Consider the following 12,163-nt stretch of genomic DNA (forward strand, 5'->3'; position numbering starts at 1 on the left):
ATATGAGTGTAAGGCAGGCTTCTGCCACCAATTCTAAGTCTAAGGGCTTATTCTTACTTGGGCAACGGTTTTGTTTTTTTGTCTTGATCTGCTATACACCCCTCTCTATTCTCCCTTTTCCATTTTCAGATCTCGTTGAAAACTTTGATGAGGCTTCAAAGGATGAAGCAAACTAACAACCACCAGCAAACATTTTGGAAAACCTTCTGGCTCGCCGTGCTTTGGCACAGAAGGTTCATCAGCTTTGTTCATCTGTTTTTGCTTTGTGTTCACAAAGTGTTACAGTTGGTATAAAACAAGTAAAATCAGCTTTTTGTGGAAGCTTTTACGAAGCCCTTCGTGTCACTTGTTCTGCAGTACAAGTGAAATTATTTAAGTGGAATGTGCAAACCTTTTTATTTCTCACGCTGCCTCTTCTGCATTGTGATGTCCACACATGGAAAAATGTTATGGTGGAATGAATCATGTAATAAAAATTACTTTTCTCATTTATCATATGCTTTGGCTGTTCTTTTTCAAATTTCAAAAGAAAAGTATTTTGCTATCCCCACAGTACATTTGAAATGCTTGCGGCCAAACACAAAGTCTAATGTTAAGTGTGTAACCTATTAGGAGGCATGTGTAGGCAGAAATGATATTTATCTCTTTCTAGTTGTTTGATAATCCTAAAGGTTAAAAACAAACACATTCAGGGTAGAAAAATACCTGTATATGCTTCTATAAACAGGCAGTGTTGTTCCTCTTAATATGGAAAGTACCACATTAAGCCCCTCTTCTGGATTCCCCAGTGTGTTTAAGTGTTTTTTTGTTGTTTTTTTCTATTCAGAATAAAAGGCATCCATCACTAATGTAAATAGAACATGTGGTCTATAAAGTTAGAGAATTCCACTCATTTACAGCAAAAAAACATCTCTTTCCTCTTCAGTGTTGTGTACTTCTGTTCTTTAATTTTTTTTAATCACTATTAATATGTTGACAACACACTTGACATAGTGTTTTTTTTTTCTGTTTGTCAGAATCTTATCTGGACTGACGTGATCTCAGAGCTTGGCACAGTTTTGAATGTGGAGTGGATACAAATGTTTTCAGTTTTGGGGTTCATGCGGAAGTAACACTGAATTAACTGGGACTTTAAAACTTTACCTTATTTTATGAGCTTTGATTGACCTTTAAAGTCCAATTACTAGTAAGTAAACATTTTAGTTGTAAATTTCTTAAGCTGAAGTTGAAATGTAATATATACACATTAAATGAATAACTGATCAAAATAAGCTTTAAGTTCAGTCGTAGAAACTAGGTTCAAGTATTGTATGATAAACTGTAAAAACACAAAGTATGAAATAATTTGAGCAACTGTGACTATGCAGCTCTTTGAAGTCATGCATGAAAGATGATTAATGAATAATACGGCTTTTTAGGTTTTTGAGGAACTGAAACCTGAAACGATTTCTTTTCAAAGTGCCTAACAATTTTCTCTGAATTTATTGGACATAGGTTCTGTTAACCTTAACCAGCATGTAGAAAGGCAGAAAAGATTTTTGAGACCCAATAATAATACAGCCCTCTACAGTTTTGTGGAAGTACCTTTCACATAGTTAAAGATATGACGGGAGCATTTGATGTGTGCATAGTATGTGCGAGAATAAAAAACATGACCAAAGTGTTAGTTAAAGGTCTAGTTAGGTCATAGCTGACATTTGGTCTACATGACTAATGAGAGGGAAAGTCCTGTTTTGTGTCCGTCTTTCCTTTCCGGTGTAATGTGTGTGCATGTTTTTGAGGTTTTGGGAGCATGACAATGATAATATCATGGGGGGAAACCTCTTAAAGAACAGTTTTGGTCTGTCTTGCTTATCTGATCAAAGAAATGTTAGATAATTTTTTTGGTATTTCAGCCTGGAATTACAATAAAGACAGTGTACATATAAGCAGCTAATAAAAAGAAATGTTCCACTTATGTTTTGCAATTTTGTTGGATTAATCTCATAATATGTTTTGCAATGAGCTGAGCAATCATTCTGACTGCAAAGAGCGAGGAAATAGTGGAAATAGCTTGTTCTCGTAAGCTCTCTAACATTTTTTAGCGGCTTGTTTTGTGAGAAACACTATAAAAACAGGCATTTACTGTGGATCATGGATTTCTTAACATCAGTAGCAAAGTCAGCATGTGATTCAGAGCAATACAGAAAAAATGCACCCTTTAGCCCAGGTTTGTCTGATCGGATAAGGGTGGTTACTAGTCCTAAATGTCACATTTATTCTGCTTTATTTTTTTTTTTAATCATAAGTGACTGATATATTTTTTGCTACCAGCTGTATTTATTAATGTCAATAGGGTTGAGCCTGTTCTCAAAAGACTTTGAATTAAAAAAAATGTTGTTTATGTTATAGTATTACATTAGCTTTTGATGACTGAAAGATCAGTGCTTCTTTGTTCTATTCACAGGTTGCATAGACTGATACCAAGGAGTGCTATTGCCCCACATTTACAGCCCTGGTTATATAAAAAAACCAACATAAAAACTGAAAGTTGAGAAGCAGGAACCAGTGTGTCTGTGTGCGTGTTAGCACATAAAGAGCCAACCAAGAAAATGTTTGGTCGCATTAATATTGAACATAAAATGTGTTGTGTGTCCTGTTTTTGTGATTGCAATAGTTTTTTAAAAATTATTTTTTAAATCCATTCTCAGATAAGCACTTATCAAACATTGTATTATACTGTTGTATTTCACCTTAAAGACTAAGGGCAACCCCCCACCCTACTGAACACCCACATTTCTTATCTTTTAGTCCCCTGTACGAAAGTCACAGCTTCACTGTGTAAAAAAATTTGACATGCAAAGCAGTATAGAGGAAATGTGCATACTCTTATCACTTACTAGATCGGTCAGTTTCTCTCTCCCAAAGTGTCACATTGGAGGTGGAGGTGTCGATGATGTGTATCATGCATCGCAATATAAAGTTGCTGCTCTGTGGGCAGTTAGACCATACAATCATCAAGATCGCAGTGACAGAACATCTGCACTTTTGCTTTTGACATCACTTCAGGGTGAGTTATTTTCCAGATATAAATCTATCTATCTATACATATATATAAATTAAATTCTAGTTAGTTTAATTTCATATCTACATTACAGAATAAGAAGCAAATTACCTATTTTCAATGCATTTTCTCAACTAAATTAACTTTGAGCCAATTGAATGTTCCATGAGTCACTTTACATATTGTTTCACTAAAAATCACACGATACTTATTTTAATGCAAGTGATGAATTGTTTTTCAATAAATGCTTTTTGCTGTCACACAATTCCTCAGATGACCTTTCCACTGTGGACATTTGGGCTTCTAATGATCAGCCTCACGGGAGCTCACGAACTCAACCACTTTCCAGAAAACTGTATGTCTTTTTTTATGATCCAAACATTTTCCTAATATTCATTTGTGGTTTAAAATGTTCATCTACTAACTTCTTCTCTGTCTATCTATCTGTCTATCTTCTCTATCTTTGTGTAGTTGCGGTGGCAAAAAGATATGAAAATTACACACTGACCTGCAATTCAAAACCTGACGACATCGTCACATGGAAGCTGAATGGCGATCCACTGGAAGATGAAGAAAATGTAGAGCTAAATGGTCAGAACCTGACCGTGTCAGATATAGATACACCAAATTTGGGTGACTACAGTTGCTGGAGAGGTGAAGAGATGCTATCCTCAACCTATCTGCTGCTGAAGGCTGATGAAGAAGACACAATTGGTGAGTTTCTCTTTCATTTTTCATTCATCCTACCATTCACATGCTCTAAATGATGGGACTTTTTCAACTAGGGGAACCTATATTGCTAATGCACAGTCAACATATAGCACTAATAAAGACACTTTTATACTGCCTGACAGTTTGGGTAAAACACTCTCTCTCTCTCTCTCTAGTAGGTGAGATTAGGGCTTTAAGTTAACCATTCTGTGAAGTATCATTTTACAAAATGTAGTGATGTTTGCTGTCATTTTTCACCCAAACATTTAAATTACTTTAGAATTTAAAGATATTGTTTATCATTACAGATTCTCTCATTAACTGTCGGGCAAAGTCTTATGACTGTAACTTCAACTGCACTTGGACAGGCAATGGATACACAGCAGTGCGTCTTGGACTGGGTCATAACTGGTAAATTTGAAAACTTAAAAAGAAAGAAAGAAATAATAACCTAGACAAATTACAGTTAAGATGCCCAAACTAGACGAATCACCTGAGATGTGTGTATTTTTGATTTTTTTGTTATATTTTGTTTTCTGTTTTTTTTTTTTTTTACTGCTTGTTTTATTAGCAGTAAAAGTTCAGAGTCCTGCCAGTGGATTAGTAGCAGTCGGCGGCTCGCAGAGGGGGAACTGCAGTTTGAGATGTCTCACGACCTCTCACCCTACGCAGAGGAAAGCACCATGCTTGAACTCACTGCTGAGGCTATACGTGATCTGTCCGTTTTCAGGACATCGAAGAGATTTTATCTCAGAGACATTGGTAAGCTGAGTAAAACTGAGCTACATCAATGGCATTCAGTAGAAGACTATCAACTACAAAGCACCTTTTCCCTTTTGAAAACATTTTCTGATGAAAAAGAAAGTCTATGTATGCAGTCCATGCATGATAAAGTTTTAAGTGAAACAGTAACGTTAATGCATTAACTGAATCTAAACGCAAATGGATTCATGTTAAATATATATACACATATGTTTGTGTTTAAATTATTGTTTTATATACACACATGGACGATATTATTTACTGTTTCTTCTTCTTCTTAGTTCAACCTGACAGTCCCCAGATTGTCAAGTGTGAGTTAGTGAACGAGGACGTGAATGTGACCATTGCTCCACCATCCACCTGGTCAGCACCTTACAGCTTCTTCAGTCTGGAGCACCAAATTGAATATGTGCTTAGAGATGATGGCCAAGTATGCACAATCTTACACTAAAACAAAATCTTATGAGATCTAAATGTCTGTCATTATAGCCACTGCATTTTGATCTCTTATCTCTTGTCTGATTTTAGACCGGACATTCATCATCTACTCTGATACCAAAGAAAATCAGCAAGCTCAGGGTTCGCTCCAGAGACTCACTGGTGCTCTCCAACTGGAGTCAGTGGACTCCCTGGAAAAATGTAACCTACTGATATTATCTGAGTCCACCACTGTCAGCTTTTGCTCGTTATCTCTTCTTACAAGTCTGCAATGTCCTCTCGTGTCCCTGTGGTTTTTTGCCATGTGTTCCTCCTGTTTCTACTTGGTTTGTTTTGTCTTTACTTCAAAGGATCTGTCCAACACACTTGTTATAATGATTTTATTTATTAAGACACAAACTTTTATTTATTTAAATGCTTATTTATACTTATTTATTTGAAATTACATATATAGTAAGTAAAGTAAACACCATTATAGACCAAAAATGCACTATTATTCCCCAAATAGGTGGCTAGTAAGACCAAATTTTTGTGGGAAAGTCAATGGAAACCTAAATATGTACGTAGACACTAAATATATTTAAACCTACTGTTAGCCTTCCAGCCCCAACTTAAAACACAGACGGGTGTGTGATTCACTGTGAAATTATATTTAGCAGTCAGCTGAGGTTTCAAGGGTTTCTATAGTTTTGCTCATTTAAGGACATCAAGGTTAAGGAAATTCTGCGTAGCACACAATCTCAAACATGAATCAGAAGTTTGAACGAGCCATTGAATAGGCTGAACTTTGAGCAATGGTCACACATTTTTCTTTATGTTCTTGTTACTTCTGTGCAAGTGAGTTGGCGTTTCTGTGTATTTGGTGGTTTGCCACAGTGCAAATCAGCATGCTATTAAAAGAGCTTTGAGCTTCCTTCCTTTTATACGTTCCTACTTCATTTATGTGTTGCTCATGTCATGCGTGCAGTGACTGACCAAAACAGAAAAGAAACTCTAGAATTCCTCTGTAACGCAATGGTACTTAAACCTACACTCATGTGTTTTGTCATGAAACTTTAGTTACTAGAAGCATGTAGGTCTACTGAGTTTTCCTTTCATAGTTAACTGCATCACATTTCAATTTGGTGACCCCCAAAGGGAGCAGCTGAAAGAAGAGGAATATACATGCATATAAAAATATAGTTTATATACATGTCTGAACTATAGCCTATTTATAAGTACATGTCTTATGTTGTATTGATAAGTTACATGCACTGTTAAGTTCTTAGGATTGATACTGAGAAACAAATGTAAATGCTTTAAAGTTTTTTTAAATTTAGAATATTATTTAGAAAATATTAATATTTTCATTTAAACACATCATTCCCAGAGATAAGCTTGTGTGAATGTAGACCTTATGGTAGTACAGATGCCCGTATTGATTTAAACAAAAACTTATTGCTATTTCCAGCAATAGTAACAAGTTTTACATTTTTCTCATACCACATACTGTTTAATAAGTTTTTGCAATTAGGTTGCTTAAAAAATGACAACTTTCAAAAGTAAAGGACAAAGAATTCTTGTAATAGATACAACACACAAGTAATTTATACATATATTCAACACACAATACAATTTGAATTTTTTTTTAAACCTTTTTTCAACCAAGAAAAATTAACAGTAAAATCCAAGAAAGGTTATCAAAGCTTTACCAGAGCATACTGATTTTCACATAGTAGTTAGCATACTGAAAACTCCATCCATCCATCCATCCATCCATCTTCTTCCTCTTATTTGAGGCCAGGTCCCTCTCCCATGCTACCTCCTCCAGCTTGTCTGGGGGAACACCAAGGCATTCCCAGGCCAGCCAAGAGATATAATCTCTTCAGCGTGGCCAGCCACCCTTCAGAGGAAGCCCATTTCTGCCAGTTGTATCCGTGATCTCTGTCTTTTGGTCACTACCCTCAACTCGTGACCACAGGTGAGGGTAGGGAGGTAGATCGACCGGTAAATTGAAAGCTTCGCTTTTACACTCAGCTCTTTCTTCACCACAACAGACTGGTACAGCGTCTGCATCACGGCAGCCGCAGCACCAATCCGTCTCCTGATCTCCCGCTCCCTTTTCCCATCACTCGTGAACAAGACCCCGACATACTTAAACTCTTCCACTTGGGGAAAGAACTCATCCCTGACCCATAGTGCACACTCCACCCTTTTGTGGCTAAGGACCATGGCCTCAGATTTGGAGGTGCTGATTCTCATTCCCACCGCTTCACACTTGGCTGCGAACCGTTCCAAAGCGAGCTTGAGGCCATCACCCGGTCCCCTTTCTTAAAGATGGGAACCACCAACCCGGTCTGCCAATCCAGGTGTACTGCCCCTGATCTCCACGCAACATTGTAGAGGGTAACCAAGCCCAATAGGACTCCTTCTTCAGCTTGGTGGCTCCCCTCACCTCTGGTGTCCACCATTTGGTTCAGGAGTTACCACCACGAAAGGCACCAAGCAACTTGCAGCAGCATGCTCAGTGCAGTGGCTTTGGCAATAGAGATGCTGAACATGGTCCATTCAGACTCAATGTCCCCAGTCTCCCTTTGAATGCTGTTGAAGCTCTGCCAGAAGTGTGCGTTGAAGATCTCACAGACTGGGGCCTCTGCCAGGTGTTCCCAGCACACCCTCACTATATGTTTAGGTGCACCAGGTCTGTCCAGTGTCCTCACACGCCACCACATCCGACTCACCACCAGGTGGTGATCAGTTGACAGCTCAGCCCCTCTCTTTACCCAAGTGTCTAGAACATATGGCCTTAGGTCTGATGATACGATTTCAAAATTGATCATTGACCTGCGGCCTTGAGTGTCCTAGTGCCACGTGCACTTATGGACACTCTTATGTTCGAACATGGTGTTCGTTATGGCCAAACTGTGGTTTGCACAGAAGTCCAATAACAGGCCGTTTCTCCCAGTCACGCCCATCCAGGTCGATGCACCTGACACCTACGGTGCCTCCTGCAGGTGGTGGGCCTGCAGGAAGATGGGCCTATGCCCCCTTTTACGGGCTGTGGCCAGCCGGGCCCCATGGACTAAGTCCCGGCCAACAGACGCTCACCCTTGGGCACCCTCCCCGGGCCTGGCTCCAGGGCGGGGCCCCGGTAACCCTGTTCCCTTGATGGTCTTCTCATAGGGGTCTTCTGAATCGCTCTTTGTGTGGTCCCTCACCCAGGACCAATTTGCCATGGGAGACCCTACCAGGGGGCAAAAAGCCCCCGACAACATAGCCGTGGGATCCCTGGGACACACAAACCCCTCAAAATATAGCACAAAAATATTGTGCTATAGTGTGAATGCAGTATTACTTTTGTATTGTCTATATTGCCTAATTTGGTACCTAACATTCTGTTTATTTTGACGTTTGTGTACAGCGCTTTGTGACTGCTTGTCTACGAAAAGCGCTTAATAAATAAACTTTACTTACTTACTACTTGAATAGGTGTGACTGCTAATATTTGTAAACGAAGCATTGCATTTGAAATGTTCACATTATCATTTCAGACATAATAATACGTCATTGATTCATTGCAGGTGAAAACTGGAAAACATCGACTATGCCGATGCAAAAAAACTGAAAAATATTGTTGCCCAGAGTTGTCGCCTGAGGTTTTCAATGACTGCAAGGAAGAGAAGAGAAAAAGGAAGAAGCACGCTAACTCAAGTGGGAAATATTATCCACAATAAAACATGGACAGTGATTGATAGTGGTCTAGTGTATACATTTGGTGAGAGTAGATTTATATATGAAATGTAATTATTAAACTATATTGATTTTGAGTCGAGATTCAATACTGTGGATGGTAAGGATTTTATACTTGATTTTTTAAATGTATAAATTACATGACATCATCAATTAATTCCCTTACAAACCATATATCCTTCATTTACCAGTTATGGAGATATTAAACCCTTAAAGATTTGCTAACACTTTTAAAAAAAAAAAACTTTTCTGTATTTAAGTTTATTCTTATTGTTATTTTATATAATTATAATTATAAATGTCCAGCTTTGAAATTATTTTTTCATCATAATAGTACATATGTGATATTATAACATTTATAAATAATGGCAAACTTTATAAATAACAAAATTTGCAAATGTTTATGTGATATTTTTGGTTGATTGTGAATTGGTAGATAAATGAAAAATGCAGGAATTTTATTCCCACTAAAGTTTGTAATAAGAAGAAATTTCAAAGCAGACTTTACTGAATACACGATTTGGGACATATAAGTTCTTATGACTGATCTGATTTTAGCTTTTTTCTATTGTCTGTTTATGATTTTTGTATGTCTTCAGTTGAATTCATTTATAAATACTAATGTGCTTGTTTTGTCAAATAAAATTTAGAATACTTTGGTTAAAAGATTTTATAAATGCATTTGGAAATGGGCTTTAAAGAGACACTGACAAACTTTACATCTTTGTCAGATGAATTCAGCATGATAGAAAGGTTTTAGTTGGTTTATTTATTTATTTTACGTTATGTAAATAACTTTACTTTAATGAGGTATTTGACTTGTCTGTTATAAATATAAATGTTTGTGTTTTGCCATGCAGGCTTGTGGATAGTTCACATGTAAATGAGCTTTATTAACCTTTATTAGGGCATTACATTTTTTTGTTTTTTCATTTAACTGGGATTTGATTTCTGTCATTTTGGCAAATAGTTTAAATCAATACAGTAAAATGGGACAACCTGCTACTTTCCAGTGCCTCTAAGTTTGTATTTATAGTTCTTGATTTCTGTTCATATCTGTCTCTCATATCCGTGTTTTGTCATTCCTTCAGTCTCTCCAGTCATGTACCCGTGTCTGTCTGTTCTGTGTTTTGCTCCTTTGTCTCTCCAATCTGTCACGTTTCCATGTCTGTTTATCCCCAGTCCCAGTTTCAAGCCCATGTGTCTTAGTCTGAGTCTCATTGTGTGTTACTTCCTGTTCCATTTTGATAGTCTCGTGTGTATTATGTTTAGTTTTTCTTCCCCTGTCTCATCAGTCTGACTTTGGTTCAGCTGTGTTCCCCAGGTGTGCTCTGTCTGCCCGCTTCTCCTCCTGTGTATCTCCCTCTGTTGTGCTGTCCCCTCAAGCTGTGTGGTTCTATAGTTTTCCCTTGTCTTTCCCCCTAGATTTAAAGGTACTTATTTTCTAGTTTAACACTCTACCTGATTTTTTTTTCTGGTATTGAATTTCTTACAGCAATTAAGTTGTCAGGAAGGACACAAGAGTTTTTTGGGTCAGGAAGTTATAAAGAGAGAAAAAACACCTGCTTTATTAGGTGCACTTGCATAATTGCTTGTTAATGCAAATATTAAAACACTTGGTCACATGACAGCAAGTCAGTGCATTTATGCATGCAGACATAATAATGGATTGGATTTATATAGCGCTTTTCAAGGCACCCAAAGCGCTTTACAATACCACTATTCATTCACTCTCACATTCACACAATGGTGGAGGCAAGCTACAGTTGTAGCCACAGCTGCCCTGGGGCAGACTGACAGAAGCGAGGCTGCCATATCGTGCCATAAGTTCAAAATGAACCTAAATCTCTGAGGATGAAGAATGAAGGGAGTTTTTAAAGTAAAAGGTGACAGTACAAGCAAAGTGCACCTAACAAAGTCTCTGATGATTGTACACGATAGGGAGATCAACTAATGACTTTTAGGTCATTGTGATAAATTAAATAAGTAACTGCCAGCTTCATAAACATCATACATATTCATATGCATCTTGCAGGCATGTTAATAATAATAACAATAAAACACAGAGACACATTTACCAGTAGTTTGAAAAACTGGTGCTAAAAGAGCACCACAACTTCTTACCCAGTCGCCTCATAGCAGAAGCTACAACTGGGACATGCGCATGCGCGGAAAGAGAACGGCGGAAATGGTTGGCGATCTGACAGAAGCACAGCGACAATGGACGCTGCACTGTTTTAAGACACAAAGAGACACACTACAGTCTCATCTCTGTAACGCGAGGGAGATTTACTAATGCCTTGAACATGGGGAACGTTTGTCGAACAGCAGCGATAGCTTTATACCTCTGGGGTCTCTTTATGCAGTTCAGTCGTCTGTCAGGTGAGACTAAAAACAGAAATGGGAACGTTTGAAATTAACAGCTAACTGTTCGTATTAGCTGCAAGAGTTGTTTTTTTTAAGTATTTCTTTTTGCACAACAGCGACTTGAGTTAAGCGGCTTATTGTGGCATTTATTTATGGTTTCTGTCTGGCATATCCGTGCAGTGTTTGTGGTTTATTAATATTTCTGATATAAACAAGTCACGCATGATAAGTGCTTCTTTTCGGACCTCCTTCAGCTCTTGGGGTCAATGAACTGCTGTATTTCCGGGTCATCAGTCCAGAGGAGATAGGCTACCTCTTCAGTGCTGCACCTGCTAAAGACTTTGGAGGCACTTTCGTGAGGCCTCAGTCTTCTGTTAAATAATTTGATAATCAAATGTTTTTAAAGTCTCAGGTGCACAACTTCACCTTCCCTCTAATCATACTCTTTCCTTCTCCTTTGACCCGCAGACATCATTTTACGATGAGATTTTTCTCGTGCCAGCAGACCCTGCAGATGGATGCTCAGAGTTGACGGACAGAGAGATCCTTCAAGGACAAGTGATCCTGGTGGAAAGGGGGTACGCATACATGCCTCTGTACCATTGTGAATTGTAAACTATGTGAACACAAACCAGGGGTTAGGAACTGAGAATATAACCTTGGACATCTAGCAGCAAAAGTGTAGGGAAGGAGATAGCCTAATTACAAGGCAGCTAATTTTATCTTTAGCTAAATTTATCCCATCTCAAATCATCAAGATTTTACAACATTTTCTGCTCAACCACGTCTGATTGGCTTAAAAACTTACTGATTTAAAATGTGAGCATATGTTGCAAAAGAGGTGAGAATCAACAGATGCCCCACGATGCGTTATTATCACAATAGTTCACTTTCAAAATTAGTTCAAAAATAGTTCAAAATTATGACTTCAGTTATTTGTTTTTTGTTGCAAAATGAGGTCGTCTAGTACAGCGGTCCCCAACCTTTTTTGCGCCACGGACCGGTTTATGCCCGACAATATTTTCACGGACCGGCCTTTAAGGTGTCGCAGATAAATACAACAAAATAAAACTAGTACCGGTACCGAAAAAAAGAAGATTTATTCATAACACA

The 12,163-nt window shown here is 38.0% G+C and overlaps 3 protein-coding genes across 3 annotated transcripts in view; all 3 read left to right on the top strand.

Annotated features, from left to right (window-relative positions):
- LOC102193576 (transcription factor BTF3-like) overlaps positions 1–2,455 on the top strand; it is a 4,443-nt gene extending 1,988 nt beyond the window's left edge. The window contains exon 4 of the mRNA XM_005738282.1: positions 2,447–2,455. Coding sequence (XP_005738339.1) covers positions 2,447–2,455 — 9 coding nt within the window. The remainder of the gene's footprint in view (positions 1–2,446) is intronic.
- A 541-nt stretch (positions 2,456–2,996) lies between these two features.
- On the top strand, positions 2,997–5,359 carry il12b2 (interleukin 12B 2). The gene is made up of 7 exons (XM_013912160.1): positions 2,997–3,049; positions 3,317–3,398; positions 3,515–3,757; positions 4,063–4,165; positions 4,326–4,516; positions 4,798–4,946; positions 5,045–5,359. The coding sequence occupies exons 2-7, from the start codon at positions 3,317–3,319 to the stop codon at positions 5,165–5,167; spliced, it is 891 nt and encodes a 296-aa protein (XP_013767614.1). The 5' UTR covers positions 2,997–3,049; the 3' UTR covers positions 5,168–5,359.
- Positions 5,360–10,834: 5,475 nt separating this feature from the next.
- Positions 10,835–12,163, top strand: part of LOC102194151 (protease-associated domain-containing protein 1) — a 9,722-nt gene continuing 8,393 nt past the window's right edge. Inside the window, exons 1-3 of the mRNA XM_005738284.1 lie at positions 10,835–11,065; positions 11,305–11,405; positions 11,519–11,654. Of these exons, the coding sequence (XP_005738341.1) occupies positions 10,990–11,065; positions 11,305–11,405; positions 11,519–11,654 (313 nt within the window). The 5' untranslated portion in view covers positions 10,835–10,989. The remainder of the gene's footprint in view (positions 11,066–11,304; positions 11,406–11,518; positions 11,655–12,163) is intronic.

This window comes from Pundamilia nyererei, unplaced genomic scaffold (assembly GCF_000239375.1).
Source record: "Pundamilia nyererei isolate P.nyererei 1_Seehausen unplaced genomic scaffold, PunNye1.0 scaffold00082, whole genome shotgun sequence".
NCBI lineage: Eukaryota > Metazoa > Chordata > Actinopteri > Cichliformes > Cichlidae > Pundamilia > Pundamilia nyererei.

Excerpts from the sequence above, each read along its gene's own strand:
- il12b2 (XM_013912160.1), top strand. The coding sequence starts at position 3,317 with ATGACCTTTCCACTGTGGACATTTGGGCTTCTAATGATCAGCCTCACG. Across the intron at positions 3,399-3,514 it reads CAACCACTTTCCAGAAAACT|TTGCGGTGGCAAAAAGATAT; the intron begins GTATGTCTTTTT and ends ATCTTTGTGTAG. Across the intron at positions 3,758-4,062 it reads TGATGAAGAAGACACAATTG|ATTCTCTCATTAACTGTCGG; the intron begins GTGAGTTTCTCT and ends TTATCATTACAG.